This window comes from Schistocerca gregaria, chromosome 7 (genome assembly GCF_023897955.1).
Source record: "Schistocerca gregaria isolate iqSchGreg1 chromosome 7, iqSchGreg1.2, whole genome shotgun sequence".
NCBI lineage: Eukaryota > Metazoa > Arthropoda > Insecta > Orthoptera > Acrididae > Schistocerca > Schistocerca gregaria.
The window spans coordinates 240,615,245-240,640,868 of NC_064926.1; the positions used below are offsets into that span (position 1 = coordinate 240,615,245).

At 38.2% G+C, this 25,624-nt stretch overlaps 1 protein-coding gene across 1 annotated transcript in view; it reads left to right on the forward strand.

Moving 5' to 3' along the window:
• LOC126282187 (nuclear pore complex protein Nup58-like) overlaps positions 1 to 25,624 on the forward strand; it is a 140,975-nt gene that overhangs the window by 81,863 nt on the left and 33,488 nt on the right. The window contains exons 6-7 of the mRNA XM_049981717.1: positions 13,434 to 13,658; positions 16,687 to 16,761. Of these exons, the coding sequence (XP_049837674.1) occupies positions 13,434 to 13,658; positions 16,687 to 16,761 (300 nt within the window). The remainder of the gene's footprint in view (positions 1 to 13,433; positions 13,659 to 16,686; positions 16,762 to 25,624) is intronic.

The following is a 25,624-nucleotide window of genomic DNA, read 5'->3' on the forward strand; positions in this document are numbered from 1 at the left end:
ACTGTTTATTTATACATGTCCTAATTATTCTTCTTTCTATTTTCAGCATTCTGTCAATTTCTGCTGTATTAGTTGTTTTGAAGATAGTTTCAGTGGCATACATTATTTCTGGTTGTGTAACTGTTTTATAGTGTTTTAATTTATCTATAGATAGGCTTTTTTTGTTGTATGTAGTTTTGCATAGTTCAGTCTTTTTATTCTATTCTGCCATGATGGCTTCTCATTTAGATTGTATGTTATTATTTCGCCTATATATTTAAATTTATCAACAATTTTTATTTCCTGTTCTTGTATTGTAATTTTGTTTGCTAGTGGTGGATCAGTTAGCATAATCTCCATTTTTTCAAATGATATCCTAAGGCCTACTTTCTCATCTATTTCTTGTACTGATTTCACCTGTTGCTTGGTTTCTTGAATGGTGTTGGCTAGGAGAGAAAGATCATCAGCGAATCCCAAGCAGTTTAAGCTAATATCATCTTTTGCACTTCTAATTCTTTTCATCTTTGGATTGTCCTTGTACCATTCTCTCATTATGTATTCCAGTGCACAGTTGAACAGTAATGGTGATAGGTAGTCACCTTGTCTTAAGGCTGTTTTTATGAGGAATATTTCCAAAATTTCTTCTCTAAACTTCACTTTTGATTTGGTGTTGGTTAGAGTGAGTTGTATTATTTTAGTTAGTTTTTGATGGAGTCTTAGGTTTCTTAAAACTTTTATTACTGAAGGTCTGTGGTGACAGTCGTATGCCTTCTTAAAATCTACAAATGTTATTGCCAGAGGTTTGTTCCGTTTCTTGTAGTATGCCATAATCAATTTTAAACTAATGATCTGCTCTACACAGCTTCTCCATGGTCTGAAACCTCCCTGATATTCCCCTAACTCTTGTTCTAATTGCTCCTTGATTCTTTCATATAGGATCTTGGATAGATTTTTGTATGTGCAGTCTAGGAGAGATGTTCCTCTGTAGTTGTCTGGATTGCTTTTAACTCCCTTTTTGTGTAGTGGGTGGATGATAGCTGTGGTCCAATGTTCGGGGAATCGTTCTGTTACCCAAAGTTTTGTTAGAGCCATGTGTAAGGAGGTCTTGACTGTGTCACTTGCATATTTCCACATTTCAACAAAAACCTGAACTTCTCCACATGCCTTATAATTTTTTTGTTCTTTAAGAATTTTTTCTACTTCTTGGAAAGTTGGAGGGTCTAGTTTGTTAGGTTTGGTTTTTATTGGGGTATTTATGTTGATTTGGAAGAGTTCTTTGCATATTAATGACTTTGCAGACAGTATTAATAGTAACCTCAGACTTTTTGCAAGTGAGGCATTTATCTATAGTGAAGTCATGCCTGAAAGAAGCTGTATAAGTGTTCAGTCAGATGTTGACGAGATTTATAAGTGGTGCAAAGATTGACAACTTGCTTTAAAGGTTCAGAAATGTAAAATTGTGCATTTCACAAAAATGGGGGGGGGGGGGGGGACAAAAAAAAACACATAGTAGCCTATGACTAAAATGTCAGTGAATCACTGTTGGTATCAGCCATCTCATACAAATACCTGGTTGTAATATTTTGTAGGGGTATGAAATGGAATGACCACATAGGCTCAGTCTACATCTACATCATCATACTCTGCAAGCCACCTAATGGTGTGTGGCAGAGGATACTTTTGGTACCACTATCTGATCCCACCGAGCATGTTTCACTCGCAAATAGTGCATGGGAAGAATAATTATTGTTAAGCCTCTGTATTGACTCTAATTTCTCGAATCATCTCCTCGTGGTCAATACGTTGTAGTGCCTCAAGAATTTCGGGGTAAATTCTAGAGACACTTGTATTTCACTGTCTCGAACACACGATATTTTAAGGATGAATGTGTGAGAGTGGAAATGTGTGTACTGCACCACGGTTTATGTGTGTGCAGGATGGCCATGTGTTAAGAGAAGACTAAAGTTGTGGCAGTCTGTTGGCACTAACAAGTTTTGGCCGCACATGCCTTGGAAGCTGTATGTCCAGTACAATACAAGAAGTAATCGAGGGCTACTCTTTGGCAGTGAAATAGTAATGACTGTTGGGAACAAATGAAATATGTTTTATTTAGAAACTCTTATACTCTGTTGTTTGACTTGCTAGGAGCAAGAACTGTTTTGACAAGGGTTATTAAAACCAAAAGAGACTGTAATGGTATATGTTAAGTACTAAGATTTTCCAGACACTGTTTATTTGTTAGACTTGAAAGCACATGTGAAACTTGTGGAGTTGTTTTATTGTGAAGAAGAGAATATAGCGAAGTTGATATGAAAGTATTCTGAGAGTAAGAAATCATTTCAAAAGTAGATAAGTAGTTCAGTATCATTTCCCTAACCAGCCCGAAATCTTCGAAGAAGAAGCATTGTGAAGATCAACACAGCCGTCTGTTCTGAGAAGAAAATCGGCTGCACACAATACATAAATCACCCACGAGAAATGTATGAGTCTCGCACCCCAGTACCACACCGTTTCCGGTCGTCAGGAAAATGTTACAACGTGAGATGTATGTGTGGGGAAGCAATATATTGTCTGACTCTGCCTGAAAGATGCTGTCCTGAAATTTCAATAGTAAATCTCTCTGTGGTGCACAATACCTCTCTTGTAACGTCTGTCAGTGGAATTTTTTCAGCATCTCTGTAATGCTCTCTCACCAGCTAAACAATCTCGTGATGAAACACGCCGCTTTTTGTTGGATTCTCTCTATCACCTCTATTAGTCCTACCTGATAGGGATCCCAGATAGATGAACAATACTCGAGAATCGGGCGAACAAGAGCCTTGTAGACTATTTCTTTCATAGATGAGTTACATTTTCTTAGGATGAATGTAAGCCTGGTATCTGCTTTCCCCACCATCTGTTTTATGTGGCCATTCCACTTAAGGTCACTCTGGATAGTTACTCCTAGATATTTTACGGCGGACACTGTCTCCAGCTGTTTGTCATCAAGAGTGTAGCTGTACAATAGGGGATTTCTTTTCCCATATACGCGCAATATGTTATGTTTATTTACCATTCATCAATTCTCTGCAGGTCAGTCTGCAAATTCTTACAATCTTCTGTTGTTGCTACTGTGGTATAAACAACTGCATCATCTGTAAACTGACACTTTCTACTAGATCATATATATATTTTTACTCTGGAAATTTCCTTGCCGGAATTTTTTTCTTTTCTTTTTTCTGTTAAGAGCGACGTGTCGAGTTCTATGTGCAAGAAAGTCTTCAATCCAATCACAGGTCTGCTCCAATACTCTGTAAGCTCGAATTTTTTTCATTAAATGGCAGTGGGAAATGGTGCCAAAATCAAGGAACACAGCATCAACCTGAGCGCCATTGTCCACTGTGTTGTGGATCTCGTGGAGGAACTGAACGAGCTGAGTTTCGCAGGATCTCTGTTTGTAAAATTCGTGTTGATTTTTATAGAGGAGATGTTCATTTCCCAAAAACAACATAATTCTTGAGAATAAAACATGTTCCATAATTCTACAACAGATTGATGTCAATGATGTAGGTCTATAATTATGTGGATATGTCTAACGGCCTTTCTCAAATGAGAATGACCTGCGCTTTTTTCCGGTTGTTGGGTACCTTTCATTGCGATCTACAATAAATTATTGCTAGAAGGAGAGCAAGTTCTTTCACATGATCATTATAGAATCTTATAGGTATCTCATCTGGTCCTGATGCCTTTCCACTACCAAGCGATTGTAGCCGCTTTTCAGTTCCGCGGTTGGTTATCTCAATATCTGCTATTTCAACGTACATACGACAATTGAAAGGAGGGACAATGTTATGATCTTCCGCGGTGAAACAACTTCGGAACACCAAATTCGATATTTCAACCTTCTCTTCGTTATCTTCGTTTCAGTGCCAGTGTGGTCACTGAGAGAATGAATAGAATATTTTGACCCACGTAGTGATTTTACATACGACCAAAATTTCTTAGTGTTTTTACTCAGGTCAGTTGGCAATGTCTTACTTTCAAAATCATTGAATGCTTCTCTCATTGGTCTCCTTATGCTCATTTTCGCTTCCTTCAGCTTTTGTTTGTTGGCTAGGTTTTTACTTCTCTTAAATCTGAGATAATGTGCTCTTTGTTTACGTAGCGCTTGCCCATCTCTTAAAACCTTACTTGGAACATACTTGTCTAGGACATATTGAACGATGGCTTTGAATTTTTTCCATTTGTTCATCACATCTTCATCCACATCACCGAATATTTCATGCTGCCTGCTGAGATATTCTGAAATTTGTATCCTATTACCCTTGCTAAGCAGTTATGTCTTCCTTTCGTTCTGAACATTCCTTGTAGGACACCGCATCATAGGTGCTGTCACAGCCTTACGATCACTCATACCTTCGTCTACGTTAACTGATTCGGTAAGTTAAGGTCTGTTTGTTGCTAGGATCTCTAAGACGTTACCATCAAAAGTTGGTTCTCTATCTGCTCAAGGTAATTTTTGGACAAGACATCCAGAACAGTGCCACACGAAACACTGGCTCTGGCACCAGCTTTAATAGCATAACACTCCCAATCTGTACCTGCCAAGTTGAAGTCACCCCTTATTACAATGGCATGATCAGGAAAATTAGTAATGATGTTCTGCAAATTCTGTCTGAAGCACTTTACAGCTTCAGATCCTGACCCAGGTGGTCTATAAAAGCATCCGATCACCATTTTTGACCGTTCTCTGGTACTCACTTTCACCCAGATTAATTCACATTCGGAATCCTATGCTTATGATAAACATTCCACTTAGGATTTTATTGTCATTGACATCTGGTTTCAACCAGCGTTCTGTTCCCAATACTATCTGTGCATTATAACCTTCAGTAAGCATTACTAATTGTGGGACATTTCCGTGGATGGTCCTGCATTCGTGCTGACATGTGCCACTACATGAAGCCAGCTGCACCCAGTGTGCTCAATAGCCACCAGCAGGGACTCCTCCACATCATGGATGAGACCTCAACTGTTGGCCCAATGGGAGAAGCATCTCGTGCCGGCTCATAGTTATCATCAACACTAGGTATCACCTCGTACCTGTTGCTAAGAGGTAGGGAGCCAGCTACACGGCCAGCTCCCTCTTTAGCCTTCCGCCCAGTGACACACGAACCCATTACTGTCTGCCAACCAATCTGGAGTGAGGGCGGACTGGTAAGATGTCCTGTATCATAAGCCGCAGTGACGTCTGGGTCACTAGGAGATTCCAGTGGCACCAAAGGTGTCGTAGGTCTTGTCTCTGGCACCCCAACATCACCACAACGCATTAGCTAGAAGCTTATCAGCAGTAGCCAAGAAGCTTCCAGCTGTTAATGGACAGCAACAAACTCTCCTTGTGTCCACTCACAACAAGCACAGTTTCCAGCCATATTGTACTGTGTATAAAATAGATTTCTTACTGAAGATGATGTATTTACAGATACCATTTATTAGGAACACTGTTTACCAAAAAGTTACTGCACTGATCTAAACTGTATGCTGCCTACTAGCACAAAGTTGAAACTTAGTGGCGTGAAGGAGTCTCCGGTATGGGAAAATTTACACTAGAAAGCTGCCCTATGCAAGGATATTCACAAGAGTAACACAAAAACAAAAACTACGATTAATTTGCTAACCACTAGTCTGCACAGTGAAATACAAATGTACAGCTCACTTCTTTGCAGAAGCACGCGAAAAAGAGAAAAGAAAACAAAGACTAAATTAATTTACTTTTCATCAGACAACTGCTGCTGCTGGCAGCGCTGCTGCACGTCCTCTCTCCTCAGTGGCCATTGGATAAAGCATTTGGTAGGCTGTGGTTTATTGGTGGGATACTGAGGAAGTGCAATCAGTCTAAAAGAAGATGGCTCACAAATCACCCATGTGACCAGATCTAGAATATTGGCCAAGTGTGTGGGACCCACACCAAATAGGTCTAACAGGGGATAATGAACTTATGCAGAAAAGGGCAGCATGAATGGCCACAAATTTGTTTGGCTCATGGGAGAGTGTCACAAAGTTGCTGAAGACACTGAACTGACTGAAACTGTCCTGAGAAAGTCTACTAACAAATTTTCAGGAACCAGCTTTAAATGATGACTTGGAATATACTATAACCTTCTATGTATTGCTCACATAGAGATCATGAGGACAAGATTAGGATAACTGCAGTATGCACATTCAAATTTTCTGCGCTCCATATGTGATTGGAATGAGAAGAAACCCAAATAACTGGTAAAAATGGGACATAGATGTGCCATGCACTTCTTGGTTGTTTCCAGAGTATAGATGTATATGTAGATTTACATTGAACCCCACTTGGTTGCTTTCTTCTTATCATTTTCTTCCGTGATTGTCAAAATAGCACAAAGCAACCTCCATTAATGACAGGGTAAGAATCATATTAGACATCACTTGCCATTTGATTTAATGAACTGTATTCAGTCACCCATGTGAAACTTGTACAGAGTGCATTGCTACTATCTGCTATTACAGGCACATACCCAATGTAAAACAGATGTTAAGTTCATTCATCATTTGATTAACAGAAGATTCAAACATTTAGTTTATTAAACATGCCTGGAAAGTTTCAAAAATATACAAGAAAAGATGTGCATGAATACTGCTCACTAAGTGTTTGTTAACAAAATTAATGAAACCACACTTGTACCTTAAAGCCATTTTAACCATGTTGTCACACAATTGAAACATGTATGTATGCGCTCTCATAATTAATAAAAAGAGTTGATTAACATCGCTATATCAAATTAATTCTTACTGTTGCTAAAGCCCAGTCCACACGCAACGATCTGTCTGCGCAGACATTGGCGCAGATGTCTGTACATGCAAAAGATTGCTGCAAATGTCGTACGTTCACACGACACAAACCCCAATCTACTACTTGCCTGCGATCTGTCGGTGTAGAAAAGAAATATCAGTGGCAAGCGACTAAACTCCCCGTAAACATTAAAAATTTAACTCAGTTATTTTGAAATATAGAAATGGAGGAAGTTCTGTTGTGGTCTGTGTTCACAACCTGTGTTGCGAAAAACATTCAGACCAACCGCAGGAAACAGAGAAAGCGGTCAAAATGGTGTAGACAGTGGCTGCTAAAGCGAAAGCAGTTTTCTCATGTAAATTTACTGCGTGATTTGCAGGGCGAACCTAACGACTGGCGAAATTATTTGCGGATGGATGTCGAAACTTTACAAATATATAATTTCAGTTCCATGACAGGATGGATTTGTATCGTAACAAACTTTGTTTGTAAAACATGGACAAGTATATTCATGTTTCTTTTTATAACAGCAGTTAATTTTGTATTATGTTTTCACACAAATATATTCTTTTGAATAAACTTTTGATAAACGGATGTGAAATATATTGTTTTACATTACCTCATGTTCCATTTCCTCGCACATTGACACTCCAACTTCATCTTCAATTGTACTCTTGCTTGGTCTTGCCATTTCTTGATCACTAAGAAAGCCAAGCTGATCAAAATACCATAACGGCTGGTATACTTGATCTACTCCTACACCAGATCATCAAGATTTCTGAACTTTTGATAACCCTTTTCGGTAAACAGCCCGTAACTCTTTCTTTCTTTCCCCCCCCCCCCCCCCCTTTTTTTTTTTTTTTTTTTTTTTTTTTTTTTTTTTTTTTTTTTTTTTTTTTTTTTTTTTTGCCGAGGCGTCATCTGCCCGCAGTTTTTCAATTAGAGCATTGTATGCTGCTGTCTTTTTGTCTTGGTCACTATATTATTTACTTTTAATCTTCCACAAACATGGATGGTTTCTATATATTTCAATGAATTCACTTACAAACTCTCGAGAACACTGACGAGCATCAGCCATTTTAATGCCCTGTGCGCACAAATACAAACAGTAGATTGAGCAAACAGCTGTTTCGCATCAGATTTATGGCAATCTCCTGTCCACACTCCAACTTGTCTGCGCAGATGTGGTTTGAACCCACAGATTTTAGAGGTTTCGCTCAAACTTCCAACTCCAACTTCTAGGTTTGCACACACCTCAGGCTGGTGCAAATCTTCTGTCAACATTCAACGATCTGTCTGCGCAAATGTGATGTCCGCAGACTGTCGTTGCGTGTGGATAGGCCTTAATAGTGTCAAGAATAAATGACGCTGTGTAATACAGGTCTATATGTGCTTCAACTAATATTCTCCAGTGAGAGAGTCACATTTTAGGAATGAACTGCAGTTTGCCTGAATCCATTTGTAGTTGGAATTGAACTGACTTTAAAATTTGGCAAATACTCAACAATTGTATTCATTTCTGCAGGAGAGGTAAAAGTCTAGACAGGGGCCAGTGGTGTACTTTCATGTTTCATAGTGCAATATTGTCAGCACCCGCCATAATGTATGAGGGGAATCATAGGGGTGTGACAGCTAATGGTACTACACAGTCAGTGCGAGAGCAGCGCGCAGACAATATATTTGGAAGCAAGAGAAATTCCCACATTGCTGTCGAAACCAAATCCTGTATGTGTTCGGATAAAAACAACTGTGTTCTGAGCTCCCACGTTAACCATAACCTCAGAAATCACAATATATTCGGAAGGAACAGCCAAATATCTTTGACAACACAGCTTTGCTATTTATATGATGATGATTAAAATAGTTATACCACAGATGGCATGGTTAGTAAGCAAAAAATGTAGAAAATAAAATGATCCACAAACAATTCTCTTCATTTACTTTGTTTCTCCGTGTATTATAGAAACATAGACAATGAAATAAATGGCATAAATTTAAAATGGGTGCAATATTAACTTTTTAGGCAGATATTTTATCTCAATAAAAGTCTGTAATTTTTGTTATTCAGAAGCCTCTTGAAGGAAAGGATTTACTCATATAATCAGGGTTGTCTTATACTTGGGTTAAATATGCTAACTCAGCTGCACATAGCTGCCTATCTTTGGTGCATAGTAAATGATTGGAAACTTATGAAACTCTTTGACAAGCTACTGAAGAGGGCAACAAGAAGTACATCATTGTTACACTTTTTACACAATGTGTGTATTACAGATTGTGTGTGGTCCTTTTGGAAACACATTGAGTCTACTACACTGTAAGTAAAATATAGTACATAGAGTAATCAAATGGGTTTCATTAATGTGCTAGAGCAATATAACAGTTGGGGTGCATATCATGTTTACCATGTGACTTACCAGGATGGTTTGCAGAATAAAGACACTGAACTTAGCTGTGATAAGCATAATCCACACATCGCACAGACATCATAAGGAACAGCACAATTTTCGCTCTGTAAAAACAGTGGTCTATGATTAATGGTCCAATAACTATCTACATAAATATTGACAGAAATCAAACCTTGGAAACTGCAGCAAGGAATATCAGCAAAGGAAAAAGACAGATTGCTAAAATAAGATGCCGGAGTTGACGTTCGTGTGTGTGTGTGTGTGTGTGTGTGTGTGTGTGTGTGTGTGTGTGTGTGTTTTACTGACAAAGGCTGTGGCTGAGGGCTTTATGTAAGTGTCTTTTTAATTGTGACTGTCTGCAAATTAATGTGTCTTCCTTATGGTAAGTAGCAATCTGTTTTTTCCTACATTGTAAATATTGACAGATATAGTCATTTCTCAGATTACTGTACTGAGGAATGCACGTGTAACAGGGAGGAAGGAATAACAGGTTACTAAATAATAATCACTGATGAAGACAGATGGTTCATTTAATTCATTACCTGGTAGCAGCTCGGACACAAGGCACTTACAAGAAGTAGCTAGAGGAGGCAATAACCTGTCATGTTAAAAACAATGTGTAGGCGCTGCTTCTGTAGCAGCCATAGGGTTAAAAAATACATTTAGGCCAAAGGACTGGGAGAGGACAGAGATAAAGATGGCAGTATGCAAAGTACTCACCTGTACTTTGCATTATTCTTGAAGCATGTTAGTGCCACCAGTTCCCAGATGCTGAAAATTCTGTGCTTGCTTAGACACCAACATAGGGCCCAGTGGTGGATGCGGATGTCGATTGTGGTGCTAACTATAAAATAAATCTATACTTTCTGGGAAGTGAGACTATGAGGATGTGTAGTAGTCATCAGTATGCACTCATGGTTAAGTTGTTTTAGGGTTGCATACAGATGTATCATACTGTCAGGATATATCATAATTACACTGACTAAATAAGATACCAATTGCAGCCTCACACTTAATGTTCAGAAATTGTACAAACTTCCATAAATGTAAGGCAGCATAGGAAGTTAATCCTGATTAGAAAACTTGAGCAAAAGATATGCAAGGAAAAGTATAGACACTCATTCAGTCTATTGCAACTCTTCATGTTCATTTAACTAGCAAAAACAATTTGTTGTACTCCTCTCCCCTCCTCTCCCCTCTCCTCCCATCCCCTCCCCTCCCCTCCTGTAATTGTGGAAGGAAATTAAGGAGCTGCTGCTTATTTAGAAAGATTAATGCAAAACACAGTCTTGTAAATGATCACATTTTTTCCTTTTTTTCATTGACAAAGAGCAGTGTTAATAAACTAACCTCATGGTGAGAGACCGCATGTATGATTCTTGGAACAAGCAAACCACTAACCATCTTCTTCAAATAACTTGAGGGAATGTTGCACAGCAACTTCATTGAAAACAATTTACATCTCAACAAGTAATACTCCATCTTGTTGTAAAGCTTTTCCACTTTCTGCTTTGGAAATACAATTATCAGAGTTTATGATGAATTTAACTGGCAGCATTTTTGCGAGTTATTAGAATAGTACATAGTGGAAAAACTTAAAGTTCACAACACAGTCGATATTCTGACAAACATAGCCTGTTCTTTAACCACAAGTCTTTAAAGCTGATATCTCTTGTCACCTTACTTCATTCTAAAGTATACATCATAATACCATTGTCACAGCAATCTTGAGTCTGCACGCAAACCAGCTAGTTGTAAATTTATGATGATCGCTTTGAGTCTCATTTCTGGTCTTTACCTTCCTGTCAAAATTCTCTTCCTGTAGCTTTTCAGTGTGCCACAATCTGTCGGTCCAAAGTGAATGGGATATGTCCGTTGCCTCATGTAGAAGTGATCCAGTGTGTGCATCTTGAATGTTTTGTTCTTTTCTGCTGCATAGCTGTTGACCTGTGCTCAAATTAATTCAATTAGATTATACTGACAGGAGTATGGTGGTAAATGCCAAATTGTGTGACCACATTCATGGCAAGTAAGAAAAAGTTCATACATTTTCTTGTGTGACTTGTTTAAATTAATGAATTACAGGATTTCAGCACAGGTCTGGTTTATACTGCGTGGAATATTTTCAGTTTTAAGGCAGGACATGATACCGGACATGTACTTGGTATTTCCTCTGTAACTGATGAATAGTAACTGGCATTCTCCATTACAGTGACCCGTTTAAGAGCACTCATGTTTCTGACACCTGAAAACAAATTTTTTCTCAGGAACGAAGCCAAAATGCAGAATAATTATCTGAGAACATTTTTCGTTTGGGCACTTTAAAACCACCAGTACCATAACGCATTTTCTGGCAAGTTTTCCTGGAATAATTCCAATTCACACTTGCTTTGAAGCAATACACTGTTGAACTACCTTCCTCTCTCGTTTTGTGCATCTTTTTGAGGAATGTGGCACATTCGAACAGTTATGTCAGTTCTTTTCATCATTACTTTCTTCCACCATTACTTTTATTGTATTTAAATCACTGTCTCTTAAAACTGCTTGCATTGACAAAGTGCAATCTTTGAAACCAATTTTCTCATGCACGATTGTAACAAGTGTTTGTGACTTCGTAACAAGTGTTTGTGACATCAGATGTTCACCATTTATATGTGTAAGAAAGTTGCATGCATCATTCCATGCCCAGACCATTGCATAACAAGAGTGGTGCATTGTTAGAAGAGGATACATGTTTCAAGTTTCCTGCAGTACGGATAACAAGCACATCACACTGTGCAAGTGATGATGTGCTGCAACTGGCAGTCAATTCCAAAGTTGAAGCATGCAGGACAGTACAATGCTTGTGGGAAAAGTGTCTAACTTGCATGCACATTCACATTGAAACTGGTGAATATGGGCCGAATGCAATGTTGTATCCATTCATAGTGAAATGGTGTCAACACTTTGACCAAGATTGTACAGATGTGCTGTGACGCTGATTGGGAAGGGTAGCATCGACATCCAGCTGAGACGACAGTGTCCAGGCAGCCTAGGAGCTAATTCACAGCAGTCGTAGAGTGACTGTCGTAGACATAGCTCAGCAGATGGGTGTGTAAAGGCAGTGTTCACTCCTTCCTCGAAGATCGTCCACTGTATTGGGAATTGTGTACATTCTGGGTTCTGCTATACTGCACAATGCAGTTTCCATCATTTCAGCAAGCTAAAAGAGCACATGGGGTGAATGAGTTTTCAATGACGAAGTAGTTGACACAGTAGTTCTCAAATGGCTCTGTAACCAAGGAGAGGATTTCAGTCATTGAGGAACTGGTAGAATACTCAGACCATGGTTTACAGAGATTTCATTACTATATTGTAAAACAGTGTCAGGTATCAGTGTCTCTTATAAGTATATTATGGAATTCAGTAAAAGTTACTTGACTGACATAACAATGTGTCTTACGCCATGTAGTCCACATGTACATTTCAAACATGGGATTCCCTAAAACATCCTTGGCAAAACCATCCTGTTGTATTATAGGTTTCTTGTAATTGTGATGCTTTCCAGTGGACACTAAACAAACTTCTGACATTTCTCCAACACTGACATTTTTGTTTACGGTTCGCTGCATGCTCTCCTTCTGACACCACAAGCTTCTGCAGTCTGCTCTTGTGTCTTCACAATGTCAACAATAAGAGTCTCACTTTCAGATTCACATTTGAAAAAGTAACAAACACGATAAGTAATCCCCCTCACTTGCTTATGAAACACTTAACTTTTACTGCTGTCACACGACACATCTATTTCGAAATTACACGAAAATATTTACAGATACACATTCACAACTATGCTGCTACAATGCTACAAGAAAATGTCATCAACAATTGAATGACTAATTGAGTCGCTCTGTGAATGAAATTGTGTTGTCGTAAAGTATGGCAGCAGTGCAGCCTGCGGGAGAGATTCTCACCATCTAGTAGTAACTTGTGGATAAGTACTCTGAAATCGAATGAATCTCATTGACTGCCAGTGGTTAGTAGAGGGGGATGTGCAGAATGTTGCCTTCCTACATGATGCAGACTATAAAATTTATGCAGACAACTTCTGTCGTAAATAAAAAAAAATTAAGTTATATATCCCATTACTCACCCTTTTGTTAGTACATACAGGTTTGGAATTTGAAATGAATGAGAGAATTTTTCAAACTTCATTCTTTTTATATTTGCTGTGTATTATACAAGTGCTGTTACCTTACATTGTGTCTTTCCAGAGTTCTGCTTGGCGTTAAAAAGGCTCCTGGATTGCTTTGTTGCTGTAGCAGGACGTTTGCATGAAGTTCATAACATGGTGGAGAATCAAAAGGAACAGTATTTAAATTTACTAAAATATTTTTTGAAAGATACAACAAATGTATTTGAAGAAGACAATAAAAAATCATCAGACGCAACAAAAACAAAATCTCCAACAATATCAACAGGGCCTACAGCTTTCTCTGGTAAGTTTAGTGAACACTGAAAACTTCTTGTTCTTTAATGTTTAGAGCAAAGGATTTATCTGCTGGCTGGATATTTTCCAATGTTCTAGACTTATGTTGGCAATATGTATCTGAGACTAGGCCGTATCATTGTAATAACAGAGCTAATTAAAATTGAGTGCAACTTATATGGTATTTTCTTATTGGGATCAAAAATAACGATGATGATGGAAAATACAAAAGATAATTGGTGGGTCATTGGAATGCAGTGTTAGTTCAGAAGTCTGAACTTTAACGTGTCTACTGCATGGTCATATATGAGGTGTGTTCAGAAAGTGTCAGGAATTTTCATTTTTTGCAAATAATTTTATTTATTCATCTACATTAATGTTATCACTTTCAGAGGTCTCCCCATTAGATATTATGTGCTTATGCTAGCACTTCTTCCAATCACTGAAACACTTTTGTAACTTAGTCTTTGGAATAGCACTTAGCTTTTTCAACAATGCGCTTTTAATCTTGTCTTAGCTTGGAAAATGAAGGTCCTTTAAGGTCCTCTTTAGTTTTGGAAAAAGAAAAGTCACACAGGAGGTTGGGGCACAATTACCGTGCTGTTTTTCACCAAACATTCATGAACAAGCAATGAAGTTGAGCAGATGCATTGCCATGGTACAAAGGCATTAATTGTTTCGCCAAAAATCTGGTCTTTTTGTTTTCTGAATGCTTCCTGCAAACAGCATTGAACTTGTAGGTACTACACCTTGTTGGTCATATGACCTTCTCACAAGAACTCATGATGCACTATGCCATTAAATCAAAGAAAACCGTTAGCAGAACCTTCACATTCAACCGCACTTGAGCGTTTTTTTTAGTTGTTGCAATCCAGAATGCCTCCCATAGAGTGAATAAGCCATGGTTTCGATGTCATGCCCATCACACAAGTTTCATCACCTGTTATCACACATTTCAGTAGTACCACATTGTTGACTTCATTTAGCAGCACCTGAGCAACTTCCATTTGCCACTTTTTGTGCTTGAAATTCGACACCTTTGGCACAAATTTTGCTGTCACATGTTTCATACCCAAAACATCTGAAAACATTTAATGGCAAGATCAAGTTGATATGCCAACATCATCATCAACTTCTCTGATTGTGATTTAGTGATAGTTCATAATCATTTCTTTAACTTTTTCCATATTTTCAACAGTTGTTGTTGTTGTTGTTGTACTGGGCGGTCCTGAACATTTGTCATTTTTAACTTCTTGGCAGCCATTTTGGAAATGCTTACACCATTCGTAAACCCTTGTTTTACTGATATCAGGCTCACCAAGAGCAATATGCGACATTCCTTAAAGTTTGTTATATTGTATTATCTTTTTGTGGAAAATACAATGTGCATTCTCTGATCCATTTTTCAAACAAATCAGTAATTGTCACTTGTAAGCCAACACATGTAACCATCTTGACAACTGATGACAGACTAAACATCCAGTATAGCTTTCAGTGTACAGATAAATTTCAGCATGTTTATCAGCACAACAACAACAAAATCGCGTGAATCGGGCTAATACAACACATGAAATTACAAAATTCCCAATACTTTTTAAACGTATACCACACACACAAAAGGCAAACAACAAAAAATATTAATTAACATCAAAATGGTTTTAATTTAAGATTGGGTTTATTGAATTCAAAATCTTGAAAGGGGGGGGGGGATAAATAAATAAAATCTGCACAGTAATATTCTGTGGCTGATACTGGGATACATGTACTAATTACGTCAACAGAGATATCAATCAAGTAATATCAAAACACTGAAAAGATTCACATCTTTTGGGGAAACCAGTCAGTCTTAAGTTTCCACAGTTTAAAGAACGATGCCACATCAGGTGGATTTTAGGTTTTAAGTCTACATCTTTATCCATATTTCCTAATAGCTGCATTTAAAAAATTCATTAGTACTTCACACTCTGTGTTATAGTGCAAATTTTGTGTGGAAAATGTAAGATTTACACTGTAAACTACAGCCAGAAAAATATTTGTCTTCATAGTTTCAAATTACCAATCGCAAATAAGAATTTTTGAAGCTTCCACAGTTAAGTTGTAAATACAAAGACTTTCATTCAGTCTCCTGTCCCATCATTATTAGAAGGTGTTGTTAACTTGGAATAGATTTCAAGGGAATAATATGTGACTTCCTCCAGGAATCACACTAAATATATGTATATATGATCACCACTTTTGTGGGTTTTGTGCCATTCACAAGAAATACTTCACAATGAAGTTGTCATTGCACATATAGAACAGTGGATGCAAGTAAACGGAAAACGTTGTGTGAGATTTTTGTTAGCAATGGATTTTTCTCTGTCAGTATTGCTTGAAGTGGACACTATCCGTATTGCTTTCTTTCAATCATGTAAGATTTCATTTTGGTTTTTTAATGTCGATTAAATAGGAAATGTCCATAGTTCATAATGCTGGCATTTTCTTCGGCTTCAGGTTTTGTCAGTGTGATTAATGACGTGCTTCTGTGTGTTTTGCTGAGCTGTTGTTTCCATTTTATGCACAATATTTCAGTGTAGGAGGCAGATGTTTTCTTCGGGTGCTATGAATTTTGCTGTTATATGAAGAAGATGGCTAGGTTGGACATCAAAATAGTGTGCATAAATGGACATTGTAACTTGACGGAACACTCAGAAGCACACCATTAATCAAGCTTGCACTTAAACATTTTATCCAACACTTACTTATAATGAATATATCCAGTTGGTCATTACACAAGTGCTATTTTATATAGTTTAGATTAGGAAATAATACTGAATGATTCTTTCAACATTTAACAGGATCTATCTTGTTAACAACATTTTCTTAACTAATTTAAAGAGTAGAGAAACCATGAAATGATAGAACATGTCTTTACATCTGTGTGTGATTAAGTGGTACAAAACCTTTATATAAATATTATCCTTAAATTTGCATTTACACTAACTGAATGCTACCTACCTTTTTATTTTCGGTTTGTAATTTTTTTTTTTTTTTTTCAGCTCTGGGAAATCAAGGTTTTGGATTGATATCATCATTGCTTTCTAAAGCTCAACTTCCTTCAAGCAATCCATTAGGTAAATAATGTGGTTATGTTATTGTTTGAGTTACCATATTTCAATTGCTTGTTCGTGGGCATAGTTGTTTCTGAAAATATTACTCCTTCCACCCTCTCTTTGCACTATTCATTAACCGCTTAAATCTTTTCTAAGGTCTGACCTGGAATTATTGAAATGTTTCATTTAAGAGGTCTGTAAAATGTTAAAGTATGCTACTTCAGTTTTAAATTGCTTTTCTAAATTGCATATGGCATTTATTTTGCCAGATATTGGCAGGGCTTTCTTTCTTGATATAAATTATTTGTACTTTGTTTTGTTGAGGAGAGATTTGTCAGTAGTAAGTGAAATGTGTTGACTACTGCAGTGAAATTCTAAACACTTGTTAATTACAGTTTTTTTGTTTTTCTGTAGTTTATGTTTATTATCTGTTGTACTTTCATTAAAGTTGTAAATGCTCATGAAATGGAAGAATATATGAATTAAATGAAGCATTTTATGTAATTTTTTTACCTTCATACTGTTTACTAAGTATTTAAAGAAACAGTTGTAGCTATTTAAGAGACTCAGCATATCTCTGAATCTGTGAATTGAAAGAGCTCAAAAAACACAGACACAAATGGGGAGGGGGAGGGGGTGGGGCTGATTACCTGACCCTCCATGTTTCACTTTTGCTTCAATTTTTTTTTAGTGTGACTTCCTAACAGCTGGGGATAAATTGTTATTCCCTAAGTACAATTATCTTTTGTTGACAACACTCTTTGGTGCAACATGGAAGCCATCCCTCATGTAAAACAGTGCAAAAGCCTTAGAATGACCTTTGCTTTTTCTGCATATACTTTAAAATTATTTTGGCTATAATTATTTTGCTGTTGTTCTTTACAGTAGTTCCTTGATATTTATTTTTGAGTGTAGTTGTAGTTAAATGGTCACCCCCATAGACTCCATTGACTAGAAAACCATTTTTTATATATTTCTACTCAGATAAATGTAGTTATTAGTGTTGATCTTCTCTTTAGTGTCTGTTACATAAAATGAAAATTGGAATCCATGATCATACCAATAAGTACAACCCTTCTTTTTTCATAATCAGGTAGGTGATACTTATCTATTATCAATCAAATTTTTTCTTAAGTATTGTTAAAGAATTGTTTGTTAGCATCCACAGTAATTTTTTCAGTAAATGTTACTATAGTCCTCATGTTAATCAATAAGTGTTATTATTGTTGCACTGCTGACATATTTAAATGATACTAATATTTGTGGTAGAATACATGCCAAAAATATATTTTATTGTTCTGTGGTCCTTGCCTCTCCTGCTCTAACAGAATTCACTCGTCTGTCATAGTTTGAGCAACTACAGAGGGAAAAGAAGAGGATGTTAGCTGCAGTTAGTTCCATTCCTCCCTCGTAGGAAAGATAGTATTGTGGAAACAGAACGAATCCAGTGTACACTAATTGTGTATTTCAGAAGGAATTGTCTGGCAGGAGAAATTGAGAGCACATGTTGCAGTCAGCTGCAAATTGTTACACGAACAATATCTGTTACATAGAACGTAAGAACATTCTCAGTTGTTTTTGGAGATGGGTGGAAGTGGTGAAGACACCATTTATAAAGTCTGAACAAAGCTGTTGATTTGCTGCATCATTCTCAGGTCTGATTAGGGTTTCACTGGTGGAGAGTCAAGTGCAACAGCTAACGAGAGACTTGGTAAACTCAGTGACGAGTTCAACTGTAGTTTCCTCTCAACCTGCACTACGAGCTGGAGACTCGTAACGTCACCCTGCGTAGGGAAGATGTGTATCATAATAAGTCACTTGGGTGGCTGAGTGTGAATGGAGAGTACAGGGGATTTTTTTAGGTTACACAAAATTCCAAGATCCTTTGTTAAAAAGCCAGTATCATAAAAACCAATAAAAACAAACATGATAGCAAATGCAGAGATAATCTTAAAATATTGGTTGTTAACTGCTGAACCATTCATAGCAAAGTTTGAGAAAACCTGTATCTCGTAGAAGACAGTCTCACCTGCATCGTATTAGAAACAGAGATTTGATTGAAACTGAAGGTAGAGACAACATGTTTGGCATTCATCAGAAAAATAAATTAAACTCACTCAGCAGTGAAAGCAGAAACACAAGACACATAGTAATAATAGAATTCAATTGGTCCAATATGAACTGGGAAAATTCTGGATTTGAAAGAAATATTTTAGATTACTTGGCTGCAGATTGACTCCAATCTTGTCAATGATGTGATAGAAAGAGAGGAATTAGTGAATGTGATGCTATTACAGGGATGATGGCGATCAAAGGCAAAAATGTCATCAAGAAGACAGTGAGAATATTTGTGATGAGTTGAACTGATAGTCGTGGGCAACCTGCTTAAGACAGGAACTGAGAACAAGAAAAGAAAAAAAAATCTGTTCTAGATAAATAAAGTAGTAAAAGATGACAAAGAGTCTCTTTAATTTAAAAAAATACCCTGACTACAGAAGAAAACAGCAGGAAATACATAGGAGAAATATTTAATATCTTTTCACCCATAAGAAGGGTGGTGTGTTAAGCCTACAGAATTTTCCACAGTCACTTGTAGCAAACGATCAATAAGAAAATGCAAGGAAGATGTGTTTGCATGTAACATAAATGGATAGACCCAAATCTTCCATCTCATTTCTCATGGATCAGTCTGGTATTGACACTGAATGACACAGACAAAATATTAAAGCCAATAAAGAATACTTACGAAATAGTAGAAGCATTTAGTCATTAATAGGTACAGAAAAATGAATGAAAACTTTGCTGGCTTTCAGATGAACCCTTAAATAAGGTAGAGTACACCTACATAAGCACGCATATATGTGCCTGCGCTGTACGCACATGGGCAGCCTCACACACACACACACACACACACACACACACACACACACACACACACAAGTGTGGAAGGAAGGGAGAGGCAGCAGAACTTGAACACAGGGGCCAGTGGGGTTGCACAGTGGGCAATGACAGTGGCGTTTTCGTGTGGGTAGGGTGGGATGATAGGACAAACCAAGGGGAAACTGTTAGGTAGTGTGTGTCGGTGCAGTTGATTAGCAGAGACTGAGGCCAAGAGGATTGAAGGATGTATTGTAAGGATAAGTCCCATCAGCACAGTTCAAAAATGCTGTTGCTGGGGGAGGGTCCAGATGGCAGGGGTTACTAAGCAGCCATTGAACTTGAGCATTTTGCTCTCAGTGGTGTGTTCTGCTACTGGAAGATCAGCTCTGCTCCTGGGCACAGTTTCAAAGTGGCCATCCATTCTAGTGGACAGCTGGTTGCGATCATACTCACATAAAATGTGCAGAAATTGCAGACGAGCTGGTATATTACATGATTGCTTTCATGGGTTGCCCTTCCTCTGATGGGATAGTATAAATCCGTGATGGGACGTAAGATGTGCTGTGTGAGTTAATTGGGCAGGTCTTGCACCTGTGTCTCCCCTGACCCACATAGCAAGAGGCTGGGGTGAGCGTAGCTTAGGGATGATTCAGGATAATGTGTAGATTAGATTGGTGGCAAACTATCACTGTGTAAGAAGGGTTGTAGGTAGGATGTCACTCCTTCTCGGGCGCAGTGAAGGACAATTGAAGCTCTGGCGAAGAACGTGGTTTAGTCGCTCCATTCCAGGATGACACTGGGTGCTGAGGGTGCACTCATTTGCTCCTGGTTCTTGAAGGTGTTGTTCTATAACAACACCCTGCCTCGAATAACCCTTGTTCCATCTGTCTGTCAGTTCATACAGTATTCCTAGCTGTAGTAAAACCCATTCCCACATCCTGTTCTGTAAGTACTGGCTATGCCATAGAATCTCTCCCCTGCCTCCTCCAAAACAGCCTAATCATAAAAGCTCCCTTCTCAGGATCCTATCTATCCCTCTATGGTAACCTTCAGATTTTCAAATTCTGCCAACCCATATCACTCAGACATATTCCGAAAGAAATCTCTATGGTGCAGGCAGCCCAGAACCACTTCTGCTACCTATGAAAGAAATCCTTGCCCTCCAACACCTGGAAGAGCACTTCAGAGACCACCTCCAAAAATTATCAAATGCATTGACATTTTACTCCCATCTCGGAGCACCAGTACCTATCAATACCTTATACCCAGTGAATACCATCATCAGCTCCCCATAGTAACCAGACCATGCCTTGTTGACCTTTTTTATTTGACACAGCCTCAAAGACTCCCACCCAACATTCCATGAAACACTAAACCAAGCCAAAACACTGTTTTCAATCTATCCAATTAAAATTTCAATTCTACAGAAGTTTCAGATCTATCAAAAGGTCTCACACCCAGATTCTACCATGCTAGACTTGTCAAAGATGTGCTCTCCTTTTCCCAATCCCCAATTCAAACAGTGAAAACACTTCTTTACTACCAATTCTTCCAACTTCATGCCAACAGGACACTTTGTACACACTCCTTTGCACCTCTACACATTCTCTCTCATCTGCTTCAACTGGTCCTTCACAGCCTAAATGTGCCAAATTTCAATTTCAAGGAAAGCAGTTGCTGACAGGTGTGAAAATTACCAAACTATCAGTTTAATAAGTCATGCTTGCAAAATACTAACACTTATTCTTTACGGAAGTGTGGAAGATCAGTTTGGATTCCGGATAAATGTAGGAACACACGAGACATGACTGACCCTATGACTTACCTTAGGAGAAAGATCAAAGAGAGGCAAATGTACGCGTAGAGGTGGAGAAATCTTCTGACGATGTTGACTGGAATACTCTCTTGGAAATTCTGAAGAGAGCAGGGTTAAAATACAGGGACCGAAAGGCTACTTGCAACTTGTACAGAAACCAGGCAGCGGTTATAAGAGTGAAGAGGCATAAAAAGGGAAGCAGTGGTTGAACAGGGAGTGAGACAGTGATGTAGCTTATCCCCAATGTTATTCAATCTGTACGTTGAACAAGCAGTAAAGGAAACCAAAGAACAATTTGGAGTAGAAATTAAAATTCATGGAGAAGAAATAAAAACTTTGAGGTTTGCCGATGACATTGCAGTTCTGTCAGAGACATATAAAGGACTTGGAAGAGCAGTTGAACAGAATGGACAGTGTGTTGAAGTGGATGGGCATCAACAAAACCAAAACAAGGATAGCATAATGTAGTCGAATTAAATCAGGTGATGCTAAGGGAATTAGATTAGGGAATGGGATACTTTAAGTAGTAGGTGTCTTTTGTTGTTTGGCCAACAAAATAACTGATGATTGCCAAAGTAGAGAGAATAATGTAGATTGGCACTGAGAAGACATTTCCGAAGAAAAGAAATTTGTCAGCATCGAATGTAGCTTTAAGTGATAGGAAGTCTTTTCTGAAAGTATTTGTCTGGAGTGTAGCCATGTATGGAAGTGAAACATTAATGTTAAACAGTTAACACAAAAAGAGAATAGGAGCTTTCGAAATGCAGTGCTGCTGAAGAATGTTGAAGATTAGATTGGTAAATCGTGTAACCAATGAGGACATACTGAAGATAATTGGGGAGACAAGAAATTTGTGGCACAACTTGGCCAAAAGGAAGGACCGTTTTATAGGACACATTCTGAGACATCAAGGATCACCAGTGTAGTGCTGGAGGGAAGTGTAGGGAGTAAATATTATAGAGGGAGATAAAGAGAGGAGTACAGTAAGCAGATTGAGAAGGATGTAGGCTGTAGTAGTTATCCAGAGATGAAGAGGCTCACACAGAATAGAGTAGCATGAAGAGCCGCATCAAACCAGTCTTCAAACTGAAGGCCACAAGAAAAAATCATCAGTGTCATACACCCTTAATCATCCAATAACAACAAAGAATTGCTGCAAAGGAATGCCCCACATATAATCCTGGAGTGGAGCAACTGAACTACATCCTTCCCCAAGGCTTTGACTGGCTACCACCATGGCCAGAAATGAGGAACTTCCAACCCACAGTACTTCCCACCCCTCCTAAAGTAGAATTCTATTGCCTACCCAACCTACACAACATTGTGGTCCATCCCTATACCCCCCACCCAAACCCCATGCCAAAGGGGTCATATCCCTGTGGAAGACTTGTGTGCAAGCACTGCCCAATTCTCCCAACCAGCACATCCTACTCCAGTTCTGCCACAGGCTTATTCTTCACCATCAGAGCAGTTGAATGGAATGGACAGTGTGGTGAAAGGGTGATATAAGATGAACATCAACAAAAGCAAAGCAAGGATAAAGGATAATGGAATGTAGTTCAATTGACTCTGCTTCAATTTCTGCAACACCAATTAGTTGTCCAGCAGAATGAATGGGCTATCAACCAAAACATCGATTAGAATGTGCTTTGTGCTGTCATCCAGTAGAACATGTGTAAATGGCATTTAAAAGTAGAGCCAGAACTACAAAGCACAGGAAAAGCTTACCTGTGAATTATTGTTTTGTATAGATCTTGCATGGGTGAGTTGGTAGGGCATGAGGTTGTCGTACCAAAGGTATCCCATTCAAACCTCATGATGATAATTTCTTTTAACTGTTTATGTGTGAAACTGTTATATGGGAGAACATTTTCCTGACATGTAAAAGGCCTTTTAGGAGTTTGTAGCAATGTTCTTTTGATAGTCAGCTTTCAGTTCATTAGTTGAAAGTAGCAAACCTACACAATACATTTGTATAGATAGGTGTGATGTTCTGTTGAACACAAAAGACACCACTTCTGATGAAGCAGCTAGTGCATTTGTAGTTTTACAGAATAAACATCTGCCATTATTATTATTATTATTATTGACTGCAGATGGCAGTGCCACCATACATCAGATGTTCATGTTCTGGCTAGAGTCTCATGTTTGTAAACACATAGACAAATGGGTCTATAGTTGCCATCCAGTCTACACATTACAGGTAATGCTGTTGTGCGATATGAGTCCATGGAACATTATTGACATTCTTGTCAAACTGTTGCATGATGACTGTTGTGTACATAACAACAATGGAAATAACTGATGAGAGAAAGTGTGGAGCATTCCTATTGCACATAATTGATCAGTGGAATGTGTCGAACGTCACACAAGAGGAAACACTAGATATTGACGAGTGCATCACTCATTTGTAATGAAGTGAATGGACTAGAGTTGACATCTTCAGTATTGTCACCAGAAGGGTCCTCAAGTGATGGAAATGATGAAATACCACAGAAGGAGAAAAGTGTAGTGTTTCTCTCTAGAAAAGAGAAAATCAAAATGCTCAAATATTGGTTTAACATCAAAAAGCAGCCAAACTCAACCCAAACATTAGCACATTACATGATGTCTTCAATGAAAAACTGATTTCGCTCTAGATTTCCTGCCAGTGTATGTTGTATGAATGGAAATGGCAGTAGAAAAGTGGAGAGTTAATTTCTGTGAAGGAGATGTACAAACACGTTGCAATGCATGTGATGGAGACCTTCAAACACCATCATCAGTGAGGTGGATGTGTTCACTGTGTAGACATCAAATTGTAGGCAAAAATGAAAGCAAGTCAGTTAAATTTCCCAAGATTTGACACTAGTGACAATTGGTTCTGCACTGGAAGTGTAAAAACAATAGTGTAAGCCATAAAGTCAAATCATTTGTTATAGTGAAAATGTTCCACAACAGAAACAACATCCAGAAAATGGTAGAGGACTGGCAACAAGCAACTCATGCACTCATGACAGCCTACACAGACAAATATCAACAACACTGACAAAGGTGGATCCAACAAAGAGATGAGGTTCTAAAGATATTGAAATGGTTTTACAGTCTGTTCACGTGACAATCCATACATATACAAGTATTGCATTGCTTTCACATATGGGTAAACTTGTTCCAAAGCTGTTCATTGTCCTTCAGAAGCCTTGTTTTTTGAGTACTCATACATGTCAATCCATCTTCCCAGCATCAAATTTAATTGTCCACTCTCACTCCTCTGGCAAAATGACCAAAGAACTGCTAAGGGCATTTCTTCTAGAACCAGTAGTGGAACATATCAGTAGAGAGAAACTTATGCTAATACAGGAATGTTACAGGCTCCACAAAGACACTAGTATTCTTCATGACCTGCATGTACAAAATAACCTACCGGAAGACAAAATCGCAAGTCATGCAATTCCAGCAAACACCACCGCCATTTGTTAACTTTTGATCTTCATTTGTTCAGAATGTACAAGTAGATGATTTGTAAAATGTCCTGTGCTGTTCGAGAATCTTCAGAAGAGATTACCCTTCAACAATGGAGTGATCTGTGTTTCCTCACGTACAATCGGTTATGTTCTCCAAATTTCTATAATTGTCACTGTCACTGCTAGGTAATGGCTAAACTTGTTGACAAACTCAGACCCTTTGAAACTTTGACAAAGTTCTGTTCCACACAAGCTTTCATTCGGCAATCTACAGGGTAAATGCGCAAATGTGCGTTTCATAAAATGTGCTTGATGTATGAAAGTAGTTTTCTTCACACACTTCTTTGTGTGCAACTATTATCATCAAGCCTTTGTTCCTGAATTAATGGCAATGTGTGTGTGTGTGTGTGTGTGTGTGTGTGTGTGTGTGTGTGTGTGTGTTGGAGGGGAGGGCAGGAGACTCATGTTTGCATTAATTTTTGAATGTTATGTTCCTATTTAGACTGGCAATGGCAAAGAAAGCATTTCTGAAGAAGAGAAATTTGTTAACATCGAGTATTTGTATGGAGTGTAGCCATGTATGGAAATGAAACATGGACGATAAATAGTTTAGACAAGAAGAGAAGAGAAGCTTTCGAAATGTGGTGCTACAGAAGAATGCTGAAAATTAGATGGGTAGATCACGTAACTAATGAGGAAGCATTGAACAGGATTGGGGAGAAGAGGAGTTTGTGGCACAACTTGA